At 37.2% G+C, this 19316-nt stretch overlaps 1 protein-coding gene across 2 annotated transcripts in view; it reads left to right on the forward strand.

Annotated features, from left to right (window-relative positions):
* Positions 1 to 19316, forward strand: part of LOC113232233 — a 387138-nt gene that overhangs the window by 365708 nt on the left and 2114 nt on the right. For both annotated transcript variants that reach the window (XM_026466895.1, XM_026466894.1), the window contains exons 2-14: positions 7065 to 7209; positions 9216 to 9283; positions 9759 to 9906; positions 10756 to 10868; positions 13018 to 13132; positions 13891 to 14021; positions 14436 to 14551; positions 15044 to 15153; positions 15910 to 16046; positions 16505 to 16603; positions 17111 to 17236; positions 18488 to 18619; positions 19075 to 19182. In XM_026466895.1, coding sequence (XP_026322680.1) covers positions 7065 to 7209; positions 9216 to 9283; positions 9759 to 9906; positions 10756 to 10868; positions 13018 to 13132; positions 13891 to 14021; positions 14436 to 14551; positions 15044 to 15153; positions 15910 to 16046; positions 16505 to 16603; positions 17111 to 17236; positions 18488 to 18619; positions 19075 to 19182 — 1548 coding nt within the window. The remainder of the gene's footprint in view (positions 1 to 7064; positions 7210 to 9215; positions 9284 to 9758; positions 9907 to 10755; positions 10869 to 13017; positions 13133 to 13890; positions 14022 to 14435; positions 14552 to 15043; positions 15154 to 15909; positions 16047 to 16504; positions 16604 to 17110; positions 17237 to 18487; positions 18620 to 19074; positions 19183 to 19316) is intronic.

A 19316-nucleotide genomic window follows, 5' to 3' on the forward strand; every position in this document is an offset into this window, starting at 1 on the left:
ATATATATTATATAATCAACGTCTTCTAGCATACCGTGCCAGACGCTATACCAACTAAGCCACGGAACGAACCAGCGGCACCTCACGAATTTTTCTATGTGCTTGTCTTTGTATTTGCTTTTTCAACGACTATTTGGCGATAACGCCATCTATGAACGTATTTCGTCACCCAGTTAGTTTAGTAGCAGTAGAGCTCCTTGTGTAAGAGTTCGTCCAGGGTAGTACTGCCACATTACCTATTTCTGCCGCCAAGCAGTAATGTCAGCATTACTGTGCTCCGGTTTTGAAGGGTAAGGGTGCTGGTGAAATTACAGGCATATGGGCCTTGTCAACTTATGTCTCAGGGTGACGGGCGCAGTGGTATTGCCCCTTTGCAATTTAAATCTCTGAGTGGCACTGTACCTGTTATGAACAAGCATGAAGCTTACCATCAGGCGCACGACTTGTTCATCCCGTCACTTGATGTTAAATAAAAAAATAAAAAGTACCTTTACAACTACGAGACCCGGCTAGAGATGTCGCTATTCACTGTATCTAAATTTTTATTTAGAATTCTTTCTGAGTGTTCGATTTTTGTATTAATAATTATAACGAACTAATCATTGCCTTACAAATAAACTAGTGGAGTAATATCTCATAAAAAATAATTGAATATCTTAAAAAAAATATTAGTTAAGAAAAATTTAAATGTTATTATAATATTTGTATAATAATAAAAAAAAGTTTTACGCATGGCAGCAATCTTTCCTAAGAAACAAATTGGCGGCAAGTTAGTACGCGTCTTTAAAAATCAACCTTCATGTTATAAGATTTAAATTTAAGTAAATATTCGATCATAACTCCATCATTAGCGGGTTACCGGCGAGCCATTTCTACCAATGTATGATGGCGGACTTTTGCGAATGTGTGCGTGAATTTTGATGTATGCGCGTAGGTTTTATGGATGAAATTAAAGCCTAACTCGGACTGTGATTGGTTAATTAGATCCATCGGGAAGCTCCGTATTATCAAGGACGGGTTACATACTATACGTTTATCATCGAGTATATAACCAGAAATAGAGACGAAATGTCATTTCAAAATTTGTTTGAAAACTATTCTGCCATATCATTACTGTGACAACTTCGCTCCGATTGGCCAGTCCGAATTCGAAACAATTGACAGGTGTCGTCGTCGTGTTTCACTTCAAATCGACCAGGTAAATTGAGCTTTATTATAATGGACCAGAATTGCAAAATTACATACTTGATATTTAATTAACGATGAAATTTGATTCAGTTTGTTTTGTAGTTAGATGTTTTTTCCACACCACCAAATGAAACATCATGCCATTGTTAGAGATACTATCTTTATTACAATAAATACAGAATATTTTTGGAACATTTGGAGACGTACACACAGGTCAGTTGTTGGCCTGTGTTTATTTCTAGACGTTTATAAGTGATGTATCACTGATGAGTTACCAGCAATATATAGCCCTTATTTCGTCTCTATTTCTGGTTATATACTCGACGATTTTTATTAATGAATATTTTGAGTAAAGTTTTTAAGTAGTGGCATATGCGTGCTGTCTCGTACATTGTTTTGATTATACGTGGACAATTTTAGGCAAGCCGGTGGGAATCGAGTAATACGGACGCCTCGCCACTGGTAGCAGTAGAACTGTTTGTGAAAGAGTTCGTTTAGGGAAGTAGTGCCACCTTACCTATTTCCAGGCAGTAATGTGACCATTATTTCGTTCCGGTTTGAAGGATAAATGTGCTGGAGAAATTACAGGCACATGAGACTTGTCAACTTATGTCTCAGGGCGCAGTGGCACTGCCCCTCAGATCTTTGCGATTTAAAGCTTATGGATAGGGGTGTCGCTTACTTGTTCCTCCCGTCACGGTAAAGACGGCGCTGTCAAGAAGATGCTGAAGATATGCGATCTCTATAGTACAACAGTCTTATCGAAGGTAGACAACATATTCGTTTTGAATTTACAATTTTGAATTTCGGATTTTGAATTTTTCGAATTCCCTTTTGTCTTCGTTATAACTATAGGTGGAGTCTTGAAATTCGTCTTGAAGTGAAGTCGAACAATTAGATATCTTGTCATGTTGACAATCAATTTGTCAGCAACAATCTGTGGGTTCTAATAATATAAAGTTTGATTTATTTATCAATTTAATTTTAATTGAAATTGCTGTGAATGTCTAAACGTGGACGCATGAATTAATCATTCCGATTTTAGAACTCTCGCAACGAGACGATTGGCTCTGTGGCCCCCAAACAGGAAAATTGACAAGCTACGATGTTAGCTGAGCGTACAATGGGACCAAGTTCTGAAAATAACTTTTCTAAATAGGATATTCTACAGGATGTATCACGGAGAGTGTGCGATGGAATTGCATAATTTGATTCCACCTCCCCCTTTCCATCATCGGGGGACTAGACGTGGGCTGGGTTTCCACCCCTATGTTCTGGATATTCCCAGGATTCGCACGAAGCGTTTTGCTTCCATATTTATAATGGCGAGCGGCTCGGGAGTGGAATTCCCTACCGGATTTATTACCCGAACGCTATAACTTGGACCTTTTCAAGGCAAGAGTGAATAGGCATTATTTAGGTGTGCATGCTACATCGTCGACCTCATCGTCACTTTCCACCAGGTGAGATCGAGATCAAATGCGTACTTTTTTTTTTATAAAAAAAAATGCAAAAGATTGTGCAAGACTGCTTATTCTCAGAACATTGTACATTTCTTTTTATATATATTTATAACAAACTAGTGGAGTAATTTCACAAAAAAATAAAATAAAAATTTAAAAATACAGTGAATAGCGACATCTCTCGCCAGGACTGGTAGCTGTAAAGGTACTAACTGGGTGATAAATCTTACATAGATTTCTCATAGGTAACGCTACGACTAAAAACTAAAAAGTCGTTGAAAAACCAAATACAAAGACACGACGCAAGCACATAGAAAAATTCGTGAGGTCCGCTGGTTCGTTCCGTGGCTTAGTTGGTATAGCGTCTGGCACGGTAAGCTAGAAGACGTCGTCGGTTCGAATCCGGCCGGATCGAAGGAATTTTCTTCTGAGTGTTCGATTTTTGTATTAATAATTTATAACAAACTAGCGGAGTAATTTCATAAAAAAAAATTAATAGCAATTCAATAAAAATTGAAAAATTGTACATTTCGTTCGTTGACCGGTGTTCGATTTTACATATCCGAAACGAAATAAGATATAAAAAATATGAAAACACCTATAGATAGGCCTTATTTCGAATAACGAGATTATATATTTATCATATTTTCGCTGTATAATCGCATCATTCTCTGTTCTTCGGATGGGTCGAAAAATTAACATTTTATTAGGATAATTTATTGTCGTACTTTGTTTACAACAATGTCTCAAGGTGGCGGACGCAATGGCAGAGCCCCTCTAAGTGGCACTGCAACTGTAGGTGTTTCTCATACCACCCGGCACACAACTTATTCGTCATAAGAATGGATAATACACAAGAATAGATAACACCTCCCGCTGAAATTCGGTATTATATTCTTTGAAACTTTTTTGTATTTCCCTGCGAAAACTTTGCCTTTGTGCTTGTGGTCAGGACAAAGAAAAGTTGAAATTTGCGTACCATTACAAAAACGTACAAATTTTCCGGTTTTTCTTTATTTAAAGACAAAAAGTGAACATTATATTTCTTCTAAAATTCTTCAAATTGATGGATAAAGAACATAGAAATGTGTAGTTTTGCTAGATTATTTAAATACCGCTATGTAGCTATGTAAATACCACTGACAGCAACAAAGTAAAGTTTCAAGGCTATAACTACCCTTCTAAATACTTGGCGCTCAATTAAACAGAAACCAATACTGTCAAACCCAGTGATCTTATATACAAAAAAGGCAGAACTGATACTCGCGTCCGCGTAGTGAAGATTCGAATCTCAGTCAAATGACCGACCTTACAATCAATCTGCGTTGAGCAAAAAGACGAACCTTGATCAAACCAGAAACACAACGTTTTTAAAAATTTGTTACATACATTATTCGCATCCTTTTTTTGTATGTATGGTACGCATTTACTCAGGCATTTATGAACCGTTTTGGATGATTCTTTTTTTGTTGAAAAGAGGGTGCCGCAGTATTGGTCTCATTTAAATTTGAAGAAAATATCGAATTATTCCGGTTTGCCGCACTTGCCGGTAACCAATTACAATAAAACTTGACAAATAGATGTAATTCCACGTACTTTTTTGGTCGGTTTTTAGTACCTACTCTGTACTGAGATTATACGAAAAACATAGTAAATAATAATTAAAAAACTACAACCCTTATTTTAACGTCGAAGGGTTAAAACCGCTCTTAATTACGATAATACCCCACGTAATTAAAACAATGGCGGCTTGCGTTAGGTCCGCTCTACAATTAGACCTTGAATAATAGAAACCTAGGTACTGTGAAGCTATTATTCTATTTCTTTATGCTAATTTAGTGTTAGTAATATCTCAATTAGCTCAGAAGAGTTTTCGTGTGGTCTATTCGACAAGAGTTTGCGACATTCGAAATCGACCTGCATAGATGTTTCACCAGTGGGGCTAGCACGATAGGGCGCGACTTGCGCGAGAGCGACACTAGACTGCCATGCAGAGGCCCCGGATTCGATTCCCAGGCCGGGGAAATATTTATATGGCCTACATTTGTTTCTGTCGTGAGTTTCGCTGTAATTCGTGGTTGTCTGCTTATGTGTATATCCATGGCACCCGCGATACAGGCTTTCCCTAATGCGGGCTATGAGTGTCTGCGTTACAAAAAAAAATCTCGCGTATCTATGTTGCTCTCACATAAGTCGCGCTTCAATGTCGCTCTCGTGCAAGTCGCGCCCTATCGTGCAATTCGTACAGTTTATACTTTGGATATTCGATGAGGAGGTACACTTCTATGACAGGGTTGATATTTAAGATATGCTGCTTACGTGGCTTAACTAACAGTGAAACTGCTTTCTGTTAGTATGCAATGATAAGTCACAGATTACTTAATAGTTAACTACATAACAGATACATCGCTCTCATACAAAATCCAAAGTTCCAATTCAGGCAAGGACCAGTTCAGATGCAGTCGCTGCGACTGCACGTGAACTGCACGCTAGTCTGATTTAGACACAAATTTGAATTTGAAATTGTTCGTGACTTTGTTGCTGACATTCTATACGCTATCGCCTGTGCTGTATCGCCATCGCCTTTGCCTTGTACGGTTGAGCAATCAATTTATTTCTTTGTCTGGCCGTCTTTTGTTTTAGAACCAGGTGCTGGTAACTTTTTTTATAGAATTATTTTTGTCGTGATTTTGAAAGAATAGGGATATTGTGAGTGAAAGAGAATTATAATAAGTATTTTAACCGACTTTAAAAAAAGGGCGGTTCTCAGTTCGACTTTATTGTTTTTTGTTGGAAAAAGGATACCTGTTGGTACCATTTAAACCGATTTTTGTAACACTTGGCAAATAGATGTAATGCCATGAAATTTTGAGGACTGCTTTTTTTCTGGCAACTTATGATCCGTATAATATTATATGTCTTAACATAACATCAAAACATCTCAATCTAAGACACATATATGAGTGATTGGAATTGAGGGACTTTATTTACTTAAACTATGAACGTTTTTTTAAGATAGACGTGCCCATTTGGTCATCAATGCGTATAACGTTTATTTTTTTACAGTTTAAGTAAGTTGTCCCATTATCACTTATAAATTAACAACCTCGGAATTGTGAGTTAATTTAGGGAAACTAAAGAATAATATGAATATTCTCTTCTTAAAATTCCGGGAATTCTCCGAATTGATTATATTCCAATATAAGTACGTAATATTTCATATTAAGTATTTGCTAGAAATTATTGTCACAAAAAATAATATTGTATTATAGGTGTGTTTCTATATGCACTAGAACTTGCGCATTTAAATACTTTATTCATTTAAAAAATAAACATGAGACAACCTATATTTTGGAATGTTTAGAAAATAAACAGTAAAAAAGTTTTACATATTGATGACGAAATGGGTATATCCATACTAAGAAAACGTGCATACTTTAGGTTAATTAACTTCCTCAATACCCATCACTAATTTTTAAGTAGTTAAATTAGTACCGGAAAAATAATAATTATTATTATTATTTATTTCATTTTTTTTAAATTACAGTTTTCCGAGATAAAGTACATAATCCCACAAAACTGAGTATTCAGTTTGACTGTGGGATACATATAATAATACATATATTTTTCCTAACATGTATTTTAACAATAATCTACTCAACAAACCCTGAAACAAAATATGTTTTTAATTTACTTTCCTTAGGTTCAACTCTAATAACCTCAGGTGAACTGTTTAGTAAGTATGGAATACGTTTCTTTAAAGTTCTATCTCCATAGTAATTATTGACTTTTATTACTCCAAAGTTATTTACAGCTACCAGATATTTGTGTTTTAGCTAACAGGTAGTATTTTACAAGTTTAAAAAAAATAATTGTAGTCTCCATAACATTTTTCTTTAGTTTTATTGTTTACAAGATAATATACCGTATAAAAACCTGTATAATACCGGATAATTGATACCGATACCATAAAGTCTGTGAAATCATTTCTTAAAAACACTGGTCTAATTTATATCGGCATTATCTCAAGTACCGGTACTGTAGCAAGTTTAGTGGTACCGGTTTCTGAAAATTCCGATATTCGATTCGAGTCCGGGCAATTGGCGTGAATATAGATATATTCACGCTATTCGGTAACCCAGCACAAGGTCGAAATTTTTTTGCCCGAAATAACGTTCGTTCAAATTTTCAACACACCGAAAACCGAATTATAAGGAAACAGTTCTTTCAGGATATGTTGAATGTTTATCGCAAAGACACGATTAGTTAAGTTAGGTTTAAAATTAATCAAAGTTACTTTCGAGGTTATGAAATTTCGACCAAACTTTATTTCTGGAAACTGTCATTTTGGACTACAGATAGGTAACCATATCTTTCAAGTAATATTAATTTCAAAATGTCTGTTTATTCCAGGCGGGTGCACGTTCCCAGTGGACTGGTCTGGCAGCTGGTTCCAGTCAGGTTACCCTGGCCTGATCAGCATCAACTCCACTCACATACACTCCAAGGGCGAGTGTGCAGAGACGGAGTCTTATGACAAGTTTCTCTTGTATGACAGGTGAGTATATCCAACCAAGCATATTTTTAACCGACTTCGAAAAGAAGGAGGAGGTTTTCTTTTCGTCTGTATTTTTTGTGAATTGATTTCGATTATTCTTTTTTATTGGAAAGGGAGTACCTCAGTCTCATTCAAAATCTTTCTTTCTTCTAATCCCACAACCTTTTCAGGTCTGTCGATTTTATAAAACAAGTTATAGGTGATTGTTATTTTTAAGCTCTTTTTTATTGAATATCATAATGTTTGTTATATTTATTTATACAAAGATGGAACACTTGGAAAAAAAAACTTCGATCAGAAGGTCTACTCTCAAAATATATAACATAGAGAAATGACTTTTCTTGGTGGTGGTAGGTCAATAAACTTAGAATATTTTTGAACACCCTCCGTGTTACATCCTCAAAAAGATTATACAAAATTCTCGCAGCGAGCCGGTAATCGCTTACAACTTTGCCATCAGTAAGCGATACCAAGAAACTGCGATTCCTTTGACGTCGTCTCTCTACTTCATCTTCACGTATTTTTTGTCCGAGCGCCTCCAAAACTAACAGTATTCACGATTTTTACGCAAACGATGTAGAAACGGTACCGCTCGAGCTACCGTTGGTTTTATATCAGTTCTAAGATGAAAATAATGTCAAAATACGACACGGAAGCTCTCATTTGGCGTTTCGGAGTAAGGTATCCGCAACTAATTGTGTCAAGTCACGATCTTCGAGTCGTCGTTACTTCCGGGTCCGATACGAAGCTAAAACGATGATCGTTGCTTCATATTTCGTATGACGTGTTGAGGTTATGATGTCCGATACACGTTCCAATCAAAATCCTGTCAAAATGGCTTTTCGTAGTAGCTTTATAAACGTCCGATGTCGGCCACCCAAATGAATTACGCGTTTCATTCCGCAATCGTTCCACAATCGGGCACATAACGCGTTTCATAGTAAGAAATTATAAAACCGAACTACGTGTATCGGATTTTACTTCTGGGAGTAGACGCCCTGACTAGATTCGAACCAACGTCTTCCAACAAGCCGTGGCAGACGCTATGCCAACTAAGTCGCGGAACGAACTAGCGGACCTTGCGGATTTGTCACAGATGTCGCTACGGCAAAAAAGTTAGTTAAAGACACACAAAGAAAAATTCCTGTGATCCGGCTGGATTCGAACCAGCAATTTTTTCACCAAACCGAGGCTATAGCTCTCTCAGCTGAGCCACGGAAGGAGTCAGTTACCAATTTCTCCATGTGCTTGTTGCAGATCTTTATTTTTGGTTTTAGGGCTTATTTACCGTAGCATTTTTTTTCTTATTACGTTTTCTTTCGAACTTGGTACTTTAGCACTAGTGGTGCAACGGAAGTGTCATAAGTTCATATCGGAAACAGAAACAGAAACAGATATTAAAAGTAAATCTTAGCGGAAACGGAAGCGAATGCGGAAGCGAAAATACTATAGATTTCAAGGAATGTTCCAGAGAGGACTTATTTCTGGTTTTATAATTTCACTTTTACATAAATCAAAATTGCTAAAAACGTTTGTCCCACTGTCGAGTAATCCGCATGCGCGCTTCATCCGTTGCGAACGTTGTAAACTTCCGATTAAAGTTCCTTTATTAAAACTGCGGAAGCAGAAACGGAAACAGATGTGAAAAGCGTGTGGAACTTCGGCAGTTGCGGAAGCAGAAGCAGAGGTCTGTTGCATCAACTTTAAATCAATTTAATACACACAATTTAGATAAGAGCCAAAAAACAGAACGCGCGTCTTTTGGAAAATACACATGCTGAATAATACTTGAATACTTGCTGTAATACTTTAATAAAGGTCAAATTAACACTAGGTTATAACATGTGCAGAGATAGTGCAGGGTATATAATATCTAAGGGTAAAAGACCATAGAGCCCATAAGGCTATTGTCAGACCGTACACATGCAGTCGCTAGAATTACTGCAGCTACCGTCTCGTACATGTATGTATGCATTTAACAGTAACTCTTCTTTGTTTACTTACAGGAGTGATGACTGCTACCGATGTATGGTGATTCACGAAAAGCACAAATATGTTCTACAGTATAAAGAAAGTGAGTAAAGTTATTATCACATAATCTATCTAGGTATTGACATAATTGTGTTTTCCTGAAACTACTATTTAGGACTATTCGCGTTCTTGTAAAAGATGCCTATTATAGTCAAAACCAGATTCACGGAGTAAGTAAATATTATTCAATAAATAACTATAAATTAACTACAAAACAACATCCGCAAACTGTAAAACATAATAACATAATATATTTTTACGGAGGTTAACAGTTTAGAATCAATGCCTATTATCACTATGCGATATCACGAAAAATTCTATTAAATTGTGTACAGAAATATTATTTGGCAATAACAGAATTAAAATGACTGAAATACATACATTCAGAAGGGCATGTCCATATTATTTCTTCGTGTTTGATAAAAACCATTTTGCGAATATTCGATCACTGCTTATAAGTTACATAGTATATATATGTACCTATATACTGTCTAACTCATGAACCTTATCTGTTTCAGCGTACTGTTACCCAAAAGACTCGTTAGCGTCAATCTGCGAGTCGATCAGCGGTGACGCACCGCTCTATTCCATGTTCAGGAAGGAACCGAAGCCTGTGCCAGTGCAGTGTCCTTTCCATCCTGCGCCATTTACATTTACGTATAGTCGGTAAGTCGAAAATTTTTCTGTCGTCCTTCTTGAGTACCTACTTTAAACATTTTTACTTAGTATCTTTAAAAAATGCGTAGTTTTAATAAATAGGCCTCGAAATTTGCGCGGTTTTTGTTTTTGTATGAAAAGTATGCTCTGTTTTAGTTACTTAAAATTCCCAAACGTCTCGTTAAGAGATTAAAATTGTTGAGCGAAATTTGTTTGTTTGTTGTAAGTTTGTTAGGAGAACTATTGATTACAATGTTATATGTAAAATTTAAAATTTTCAGGCCCTACAAATGAAGTAGTAGGGTACTGCAAAATAATAAACATTCATATTATCATAAAATTTAAAATTTGTTTAGAACAAAAATATGATATGAAATTCTGTTATTGTATTCTTTTTATGTTATTATTACTTAATTTATTACTGTCGTTTATTTATTATTAAATAAAGCATGCCATTTTATTCTAAAAATTCTTGCAAGGAATAGAAGCTTTTTAACCGACTTAAAAAAAGGAGGTTCTCAGTTCGACTGTTTTTTTTTGTATGCATATTACGCGATAACTGATTTGCATTTGTGGACCGATTTTGATGATTTTTTTATTGTTGGAAAGAGGGTACCTCAGTATTGGTCCCATTTAAATTTGTAGAAAATATTCCTAAACTTAAGGTTGAATCCGATCTTGCGCACTTTCCGGTGTATTTCAATATAACTTGGCAAATAGATGTAATTCCACGAATTTTTGAGTTCGGTTTTCCTAATCTTTTTTTTATAAAAAAATTATTAATAAGAAATAATATTTCAATATTTAATATCATAGTTTTGTAACAAAAGTTAATAAAGGGAATTGTTAAATTTTCAGGGGCTCAGGCGACTGTGCAAATCCACCGTCTCGTGCAGAATCTTGCACTGACGATTCTCGACTGCTGCTGAGGTACATGGCCTGCCCAGATGTACCAGGCACGGAGAGCAATGGTAAAATCTGTACCCTATCATACCTTCATATTATATCTTCACTTGGGTAACCTGTCACACGAACCTATCACAAACTCGAATTTTTTTTGCCGAAATAACGTTTGTTCGAATTTTAATTACACCGAAAACCGAATTATAACGAAACCGTTGTTCTTTCAGGATATGTTGGATGTTTATATGGAGGATATTTGCGATAAACGCAAAGCCACGATTAGGTTCGGTTAGCTTACCTTAAGTTAGGTTTAAAAGAAAACTCTTCACTTGCTTAAGTGAAAAGATATCTGGAAGAAATAGCTACTTAATAACGATAACTTTGCAAAATAATATTAAGGCGAGGTATTTTAACACGAGCTTAGATTTTAAGAGACGACGCCTCTCGCGTTTCGCAATCCGCGCGCTCAAAATTAATATGATTAAAAAATTCGAACAGGCGAAGAAAACTTCACATCGACAAGCGCCCATTGGCGACTGACGGGCCAGCTAACGGCGCGGCGTGTCGTTAAACCGCTGTGCAATTTGCAAATTTTGGGCTAAATGTGCATTTAATAACTAATAGGGCTTTAATTGAAAACCAAAATTTTGCAGGTTCTCTGGTAATAAAGAGAAATATCTGCATATAAAAATTATGTACAAAGCTAGATAGTTTATTCTTAAATATTTTTTTTTTATTTTAGCCTGTTTTAGGATTTTATATGATGAGATAAAATACATCTTATCATGTAACACATTAGCTCATTCTATAGTCAAGATCCTTAGGTGTATAGTATATTTTTAGGGCGTTATTTAACAGTAAATACTTAAACCATTCGATCTGGCAAAACAGTTTTTGCGCTTGCGCTCGTCCGGTGACTCGCGTTAATTCGGTCTCATTTAATTTTTCTTATGTCTCATATAAAGTAAATTTTACTAAATGGATACATGGAGGTCCAATAGTCTTTATTATATTTTATATAATGTGGTCTTTATTTCTTTAATGTTCATTAAAGAATTGTGATTTTTCTTACATTCATGCCCTTTTAAACCGTGCATGCAGTGCCGGATTAAGTAATTCGCGCAATGAATGAATGAGTGATGAATTTTACTTATCTGTCTAAAATACAGCTTAAAAAATCATTACCACGTCTACCATTACCACTACTATGTATACCACCTTATACATAGTAAGACAGTCTTCTTAGTTTTGGCACGCAAATCTTTCTCTACGTTTTAGAAAGTAGAATTTTTATTAAAATTTTTCATACATTCGTGCCCGTGTAAGCCATTTAACAACAAAGAAATGAACGAATGATGAATGATATTTATGTATACACAATACAGGTTAAAAAAGATATTATACATGGTAAGACAGTCTTCTTATGTTTTGGTATGCAACACGGAAATATGCAAGCATATAATTCTCTGCATTTTTGAAAAGTAATTATTTTGAAGCCATGGTTTTAAGAGAGTTATTAATTGTACATGTTGTAATAGTAACTTTTTTTTAAATCAGATGGATACTCTTACTTAAGATTATAGTACAAGTAATTCATGAATTGTAATATGAGAAGTATGTTGTGCTGTACTAGATATAAACACAGTATGTAATTTAAGAAAATAAGTGCACACGAGTTATTTAAGTAAATCGCGGCAACTATGAATTGGAATTTCAGTAAAAGCTATCGTGTAGCAAGCACATAAGACACTTTCCAATTTAATTTCTAGCTGAGGCCAAGAATCAAAGAATATTATTTATAATTTGTAGGTACAAAGAATATTATATATGTTTAGTACATTGATTTGTAGAAACTTATTTGTGAAAAAGTCTTTGCCAGAGTAAAATTTGTTATCCCTTAGCCATGACTCATTTAAGTAGAGGGTTATTGTCAGAAGAGTCTGTTAAATAGATTAAGCAGAGAGATATGTAACTACAGATGATGTTATTTACAACTAATGAATAAAATGAATGAATGAATGAAATGTAGAAGTTCTTTTGTTATTTATTATTATTAATAACTTTTATATTATAAATGGCGTCTTATTACCGGGGTTCCTCTAAAATGAACTAGCAATTAATGGTAAGAAATCACGCCATCAACACCTCTGACCGGTGATTCGAACTACAGTTCTAAAGTCACATGACACCTGAACATTTTACTTGTAACATTTTCAGTGGAAGAACTCGTCTGCCTGGCGACCTGGAAGGAAGGGTCGACGAGGTACCTCGTGGGGCAGATCTCCCAGGTGCAGAGACGAAATTCCATTGCCTCAGATGAGGATACTTATAGGTGAGAAAATATTGCTTACATTTACCATTGTCAGAATAGCTGAAACTTTGTCCATAGATTACTAGTTTCAACTTACTGGTGACTGAAGAGTCACTTTGTTATTAAGTTGAAACTAATCTACCCCCTTATTTAATCTTTTATCTTTCTTTTTAATGTAGCCCCTTCGGGCTCAGATTTTAAAAGAGATCCAGTGCCCCACAGCAACACTATAAAAATGTTGGCAAATAATAAGTAGAATCGGTTATTTCGACTGCAACATTTTCAAAAGTTTCAGACAGATAATTAATTAGTGGAAGCACTTGTTCAAAGGGCAACATTTTAAAAATATTGGTTGACATTTAATAGAATCAGTTACTTCAACTGCGACATTATCAAAAGTTTGAGACAGATCATTCGTAGAATCTAATCACTATAAAAATGTTGACAGGTAAAATTACCCGTCAACATTTTTATAGTGCTGTTTGTCTACAAATGTAGAAACAGTTGTATGTCGATATAACTGATTTTACAAATTATAATTATATAACTGATTCTAAAAATTTTGATAACGTTGCACTGCAATATTATCAAAATTTTGGTAGACAATTAATAGGAACAATGGTTTAAATGGCAACATTTAGCTGGAAAGACAGAATATCAATGCTACCGTTTTCTCTCCTTTGCCTTTTACCGTTGGACATCTTACGATGTGTACATTTGTTCGTCTGTCTCCTAGCGAAGTTTGTCCTCACATGAATTGTTTTTTTGTTACCTTACAGATGCTTCATCTACAAAGGCCAACACAGCGGCGAGAAAAGCATGACGTACAATATAGCGCAATCAGGAGACGCTACTTGTAATGGATTGTCCTCGCCGACCGACGGTAGTCGCACTATGAAACTTACCAACAGTACGTATATCTTCTAGCAAGCCAAGTATGATATGCAACTAAAGACACAATATAACATAGTACGGGGCTATGAATGTGTGTGTTGTTAAAAAAATTGCAGCAACTGACTCACGCAATCAAAAAACTCACACAACTGACAAACATAATATATATATGTGTGTGTGTGTGTGTATATATATACACATTCAAACATATATATTCAAAAGAAACAATTATCTTAAAACAGTTATGTGATATTAAACATTGATTAGAACAAATAGGCCTGGAATTCCACAAAACAAAAAAGAATTTATTTAAATTTAACAAACATGTCTCCTCTTCAAAATTTCAAGTGCCACTCTTTGCAGGATGTCTGTTGTATTTTAACTTAACGGATTCAAATATTTATTAAATATATTATATGTTAAATTACAGGCGATGACGAGCACAACCGCTGCCACTTCCCGAACTGGATCGTGGACCATCACAAGTGGTTCAGTTTGGACCACACGCACCAATATCACTTTACCACCAAAAACGCCACGCTCAAGGTATGTAGAACAATATACAGTGTGATTGTTTTAAATGGGACTGTATGGGGAAATCTAAAACCGTTTTTAATGTTTTATTTAAATCTGAAACCGCTATTATAGTTAAATAAATTTCTGAATCGATTTAAAAGTTGGCAGTAACGTAAATTCACTAATGGAAAAATAGCATAAGCGGGGTTACATCAAATATATTTATTGCTCCATTAGATACAGAAAAATATAACCCACATCCTCTCCAATTCTTGTAACTTTATCTACAATATTAGTCGAATCTATAAAGTCTAATGGAGGAATAAACGTTTTTGACGTAAGTCCACTTATGCCATTCTCCCATGATGGATGTGATATGATGAGGGACTAGGGCGGTCAAGACTGCAAATCCGCAACTGATCAATGTGATATGCCAGTTTAATAAACTTGACACTTTGACTTGTTTTGACTTGAACTTAACTAAGTTTAAGTCAAAATTGACTGTTTTTTTACATTTCCCAGATAATGAACACGGATGGCACGATCGAGGAGAAGCGATTGGTATGCCATTCCATCCTTGAGCAGAAGGACAAGAAGCATATTAAATTAGTAGCACACGTTACTAGAGGATGGTGAGTGTTGATTTGCTTGAATAATAAATAATACGAACGGACGATGGAAGCCCAGAGGAAGGATGGTTAGCGAATTGGCTCATCTGTGCGGTGTACGTGATTAAAAAAATACGTAAACTTTAAGACGTTTGGATTGGTTTACTAACAACTGCTTTCACAGTTTAATGTCATAGGGCGTTTTGATTTGGGGTAAAGCCGCCGATATTAAGGCGAAGTATTTCAACGCGAGTCTAGATTTCGGGAGGTTTGTTTCGCCCCTTGCGTCCCGCAATCCGCACGCTGTAAGTTAATATAAATAAAATAAGAACAGGTGGAGAAAATTGGACACGGACCCGTTGTCGACAAGTGCCCAATGGCGACTGACGGGGCAGCAGGCGGCGCGGCGTGTCGTTAACCCGCCGCATAACTTAAGTACATTAAAAATTGTCGTAATTGGGGACAGGCAGGTACATTATATTTATCTTAATTTTGCGACACAGTGGGTTGGATCAGCGATATTGCGGACATTGGATTTTTTTTTCACGATACCTCCTAAAAAAATTGCAATCGAGAGATTCTATTGTCCTAATTAAATATTGTCATATCATATTTTGCCATAAATGTAATAGTTTAGTAGGAAAAAAATAAAATGTGTACACATTTTTATGTTTGTCCTGAAAAAGTACATAGAAATCACATATGAGGTATTCACTCTAAGACGACGTTCTGTATAAATAAAAATGTTGTATCATGAACCATACGGTGCCCATTCCACAGCGAGTCTGGACACGTGTGCCTGAAGTTCTACCGGCGGGAGTCGGCCGTGCTGGAGCTGCAGCAGGGAGAGGGGCTGTGGGAGGCGCCGCAGGACGCCTGCGCGGACGCACAGCAGCCGCCGTACATCACTCTCATCAGTATGTGTAATTTGATAAGCATTCGCAAATAGGTTCCATAACTGATGTTTCAACGGGGTCCGTATCTATAAATTAATGGACCGACTGGAAAATCAAGAGGTTGGCGCTAGCTTACCTAAATGCTGAAACAATCTGCATCCTCCACTTAGACAGCCAATCTCAATATCTGCACGTATAAAAAATCTGTTGATAGAAAACCAGCGCATGCTCTGATGCCGGATGTTCCTATCTCTTGCCTTCTAATTTATTTATATTTATGTATATTTACTTGTAACTTTTATATACTAATGTATACATGTATCGCACGTGTGTCGTGAATGTGCAATGTGGCATAAAACAGAGGATACACACAGTACAAGTACTGGTAAACATCTCGAACAATGACCTACGTCCCGCTGACGTCCCGGATACAGCCGCGTGCATTAAACTGTATTTTTTATAATTAATATTTGTTGCAGCTACTTCACTAGCTCCAATGCGGTGCCCGATCTTCGGGCGCTACTCTGTGGTGAACTCCTTGGCTGACAGAAGACGCAGGAGGCAACAGATCACTATAGGTATTGTTATACTTATAATTATAAGCTTCATTCGAACTCCCTTAGTCGTAATGGGCGGAAAGTATGTCGGCTGCGTGCCGATGGGGGTCCGCAGTCTTTGCCTACCCCGGTTGTAGACATTTATGAATGTTTAGTAACAGTACCTCTCGCTAACTGTGTTTGTGGTAACGACGATACACGAACCCGAGACTATATAGAAAAGTCAGTTTTACATTGGCCAGGGTTCGAACCCGGGACTTCGCGACATCTTCAAAACCGTTGTGGATACCACTCGACCACGGAGGTCGTCAAACAGACGTCCTAAAAAAGGCCAGATTAGTTTAGCATTAATGCATAACACTTGTGTCAGGATCATAGCAAGTGGAAGACTGTGGTCTCAGCCTACTCCAATGGGAAAAGGGCGCGAATTGCAAGTATCTATGTAAATAATAATACGGGCCCTAAAATTGCTGAGATCTTAGTACCTGGTAGTATCCATGTTGACCCGCGATTTCCTTGTGCCCCCAGGAGAGGGTGAGTCGTCGGAGGCCGCGGCGGCGGCCGAATGCGTATCCGGCGACTTCGACTCGGTGAGCGTGGGCTGCGGCGCCTCGCAGGATACCATCGAGTTCAAATCCTCTTGCACCAGCACAGGTGAGTTCAATGGTTTCACTGCTATACTTTATCGGGGCACCAAGTCTGCTATAGCCCATTTCAATTCATTATACAGAAAAAGATAAACAAACAAATGCACTTTCAAGTAAATGCACTTTTCAATAAACACTCCTCACTCACTCCCCACTCATTCACTCACTCACTCACTCACTCACTCACACATTCACCCACTCTCTCACTCACCCACTCACTCACCCACTCCCTCACTCACGCAATCAATCACTCACTCACTCACTCACTCACTCACTCACTCACTCACTCACTCACGCACGCACGCACGCACGCACTCACTCGCCCTATAAATTTATCGTAATTGTCAGTTTTTGTTTGTGTCAGTAGTTATAATTTTTTTTTTAAATGATAAACAGAATTATATTTCTATACAGTGCAATGAACTTAACATTATCAGCAGTTTCAAATTTGAATGATTTTTGCGTCATTTTGATATATCCATAGTCAATACCGCAGTAATCACTGAACTCGAATGGCAATTCTCGCACTCAAAACGGTTCGAAACGATTTGTACGATAATCGTATGAACTTGAAAAAATGTCATACGAGATCGTGTTTAGACAAGTCGAAAACTCGTAAGCAAGAATCTCCTTACTACATATTTCTCTGTGTAAACAGTCGAGGAGGCGATTAAGTTGCTTGCGAATCTCGTATGACATAATCATAAGTGAAATTTTAGTTCTTGCCTGAATAAACATTACGATACGATAATCTTATGGCGATTATTGCTTACGATAATCGCGTACGAGTTTTCGTCATGAAGCGTGCGAGAAACTCTCTCCATCTAAATGGGCCTCTTTACACTATTATGACGCAAACACCCCATATAAACGCTTCAAAGCAACTGAATAAAATATGTTCGTCTGGCGCTCCAACCGAATTTCGGTCGAGCGCAACTCAAAAAACGCAACTCACAACTCATAAAATTACGGTCGTCTGGCCGTAAGGGTGAACCCTTATTTTAGCTCGTGAACACTATACAAAGGAAAAATAAATGATTATATTTATTTCATATTAAAGAGGAATTAACTGATATCCACGGCTTTACATAATTTAAAACTACTTCCAGGCTATGAATCAGTTTGACCTTTTTACAGCCGCGATCTGTAGTATTGAGGTTAGCGGTCCGTTTGAATTATTGGTCTACTACTTAACATAGACACTTGTGGTAATAACTTACCTTTTACCAACTAACTTCACGTATGACCATCGTTTCAGTGTACACGTGCTACGGCAGCTGGCTGGAAAACGGCGTGGGTTACCTCATTGCGGCGAATGCCGTGCGAGGTGCCTCGCACCAGGACCACCCGCAGACTTTCTGCTTCGTTTACACGCATCATTCTGTTAACGGTGAGTCCATGTTACATGTACAAGGTTTTTACAGGACAAAAACAAGATGGCTGCCGTATAAAGTCTCACATGCAATGCCTCCTCTTGCATTTTTTGTTTTGTTGCTTAGCGTGGTAACGTAATGGTTTTACCTATTGCCTTTGAAACAGAAAGTCGTGGGTTCTAATCGGGACTCGCACCTCTGAGTTTCTCGGTATTTATCTATGTGGCTCAACATAGGCCCGGGTATCCAACCTGGGTATCCTCGGCGTGGCAGTCCGGAATAGTAACCGTTCGCCCACGGAGGCAGTTAATTTGAAAATCACCACGAGCATTTCGATGAAGTATAACATCGTGATGAAAAAACTGCACGTTGAAGAAGATTCACAACCCTCGGCCTGAGAGGAGATAGAGGAGATCCGTGTCCAGCAGTGGGACGTATAGACGGGTGATGATAATGATGGTTGTGCCCGCAGAGACGCGCGGCGGCGGCGTGCTGTTGCTGTCTGCGGTGGACCGCGCCTGCGACCGCGCGGTCGCGCCCGGCGCCGAGGGGGACAAGGCGTACAACCTCACTATCAACGGTAAGTGTCTTCGACCTGACACGGCTTGAACCTATGTCCACGCTTTACCGTAGCATTGCTCTTCCAACTAAGCTACAGGTCGAGTTAGCAATTCTTCCATAGATATCAGTAGAGTTTAGAAGCAGTAGAGCTTC

Source organism: Hyposmocoma kahamanoa, unplaced genomic scaffold (genome assembly GCF_003589595.1).
Source record: "Hyposmocoma kahamanoa isolate Upper Pololo Valley unplaced genomic scaffold, ASM358959v1 67, whole genome shotgun sequence".
In the NCBI taxonomy this organism is placed as follows: domain Eukaryota; kingdom Metazoa; phylum Arthropoda; class Insecta; order Lepidoptera; family Cosmopterigidae; genus Hyposmocoma; species Hyposmocoma kahamanoa.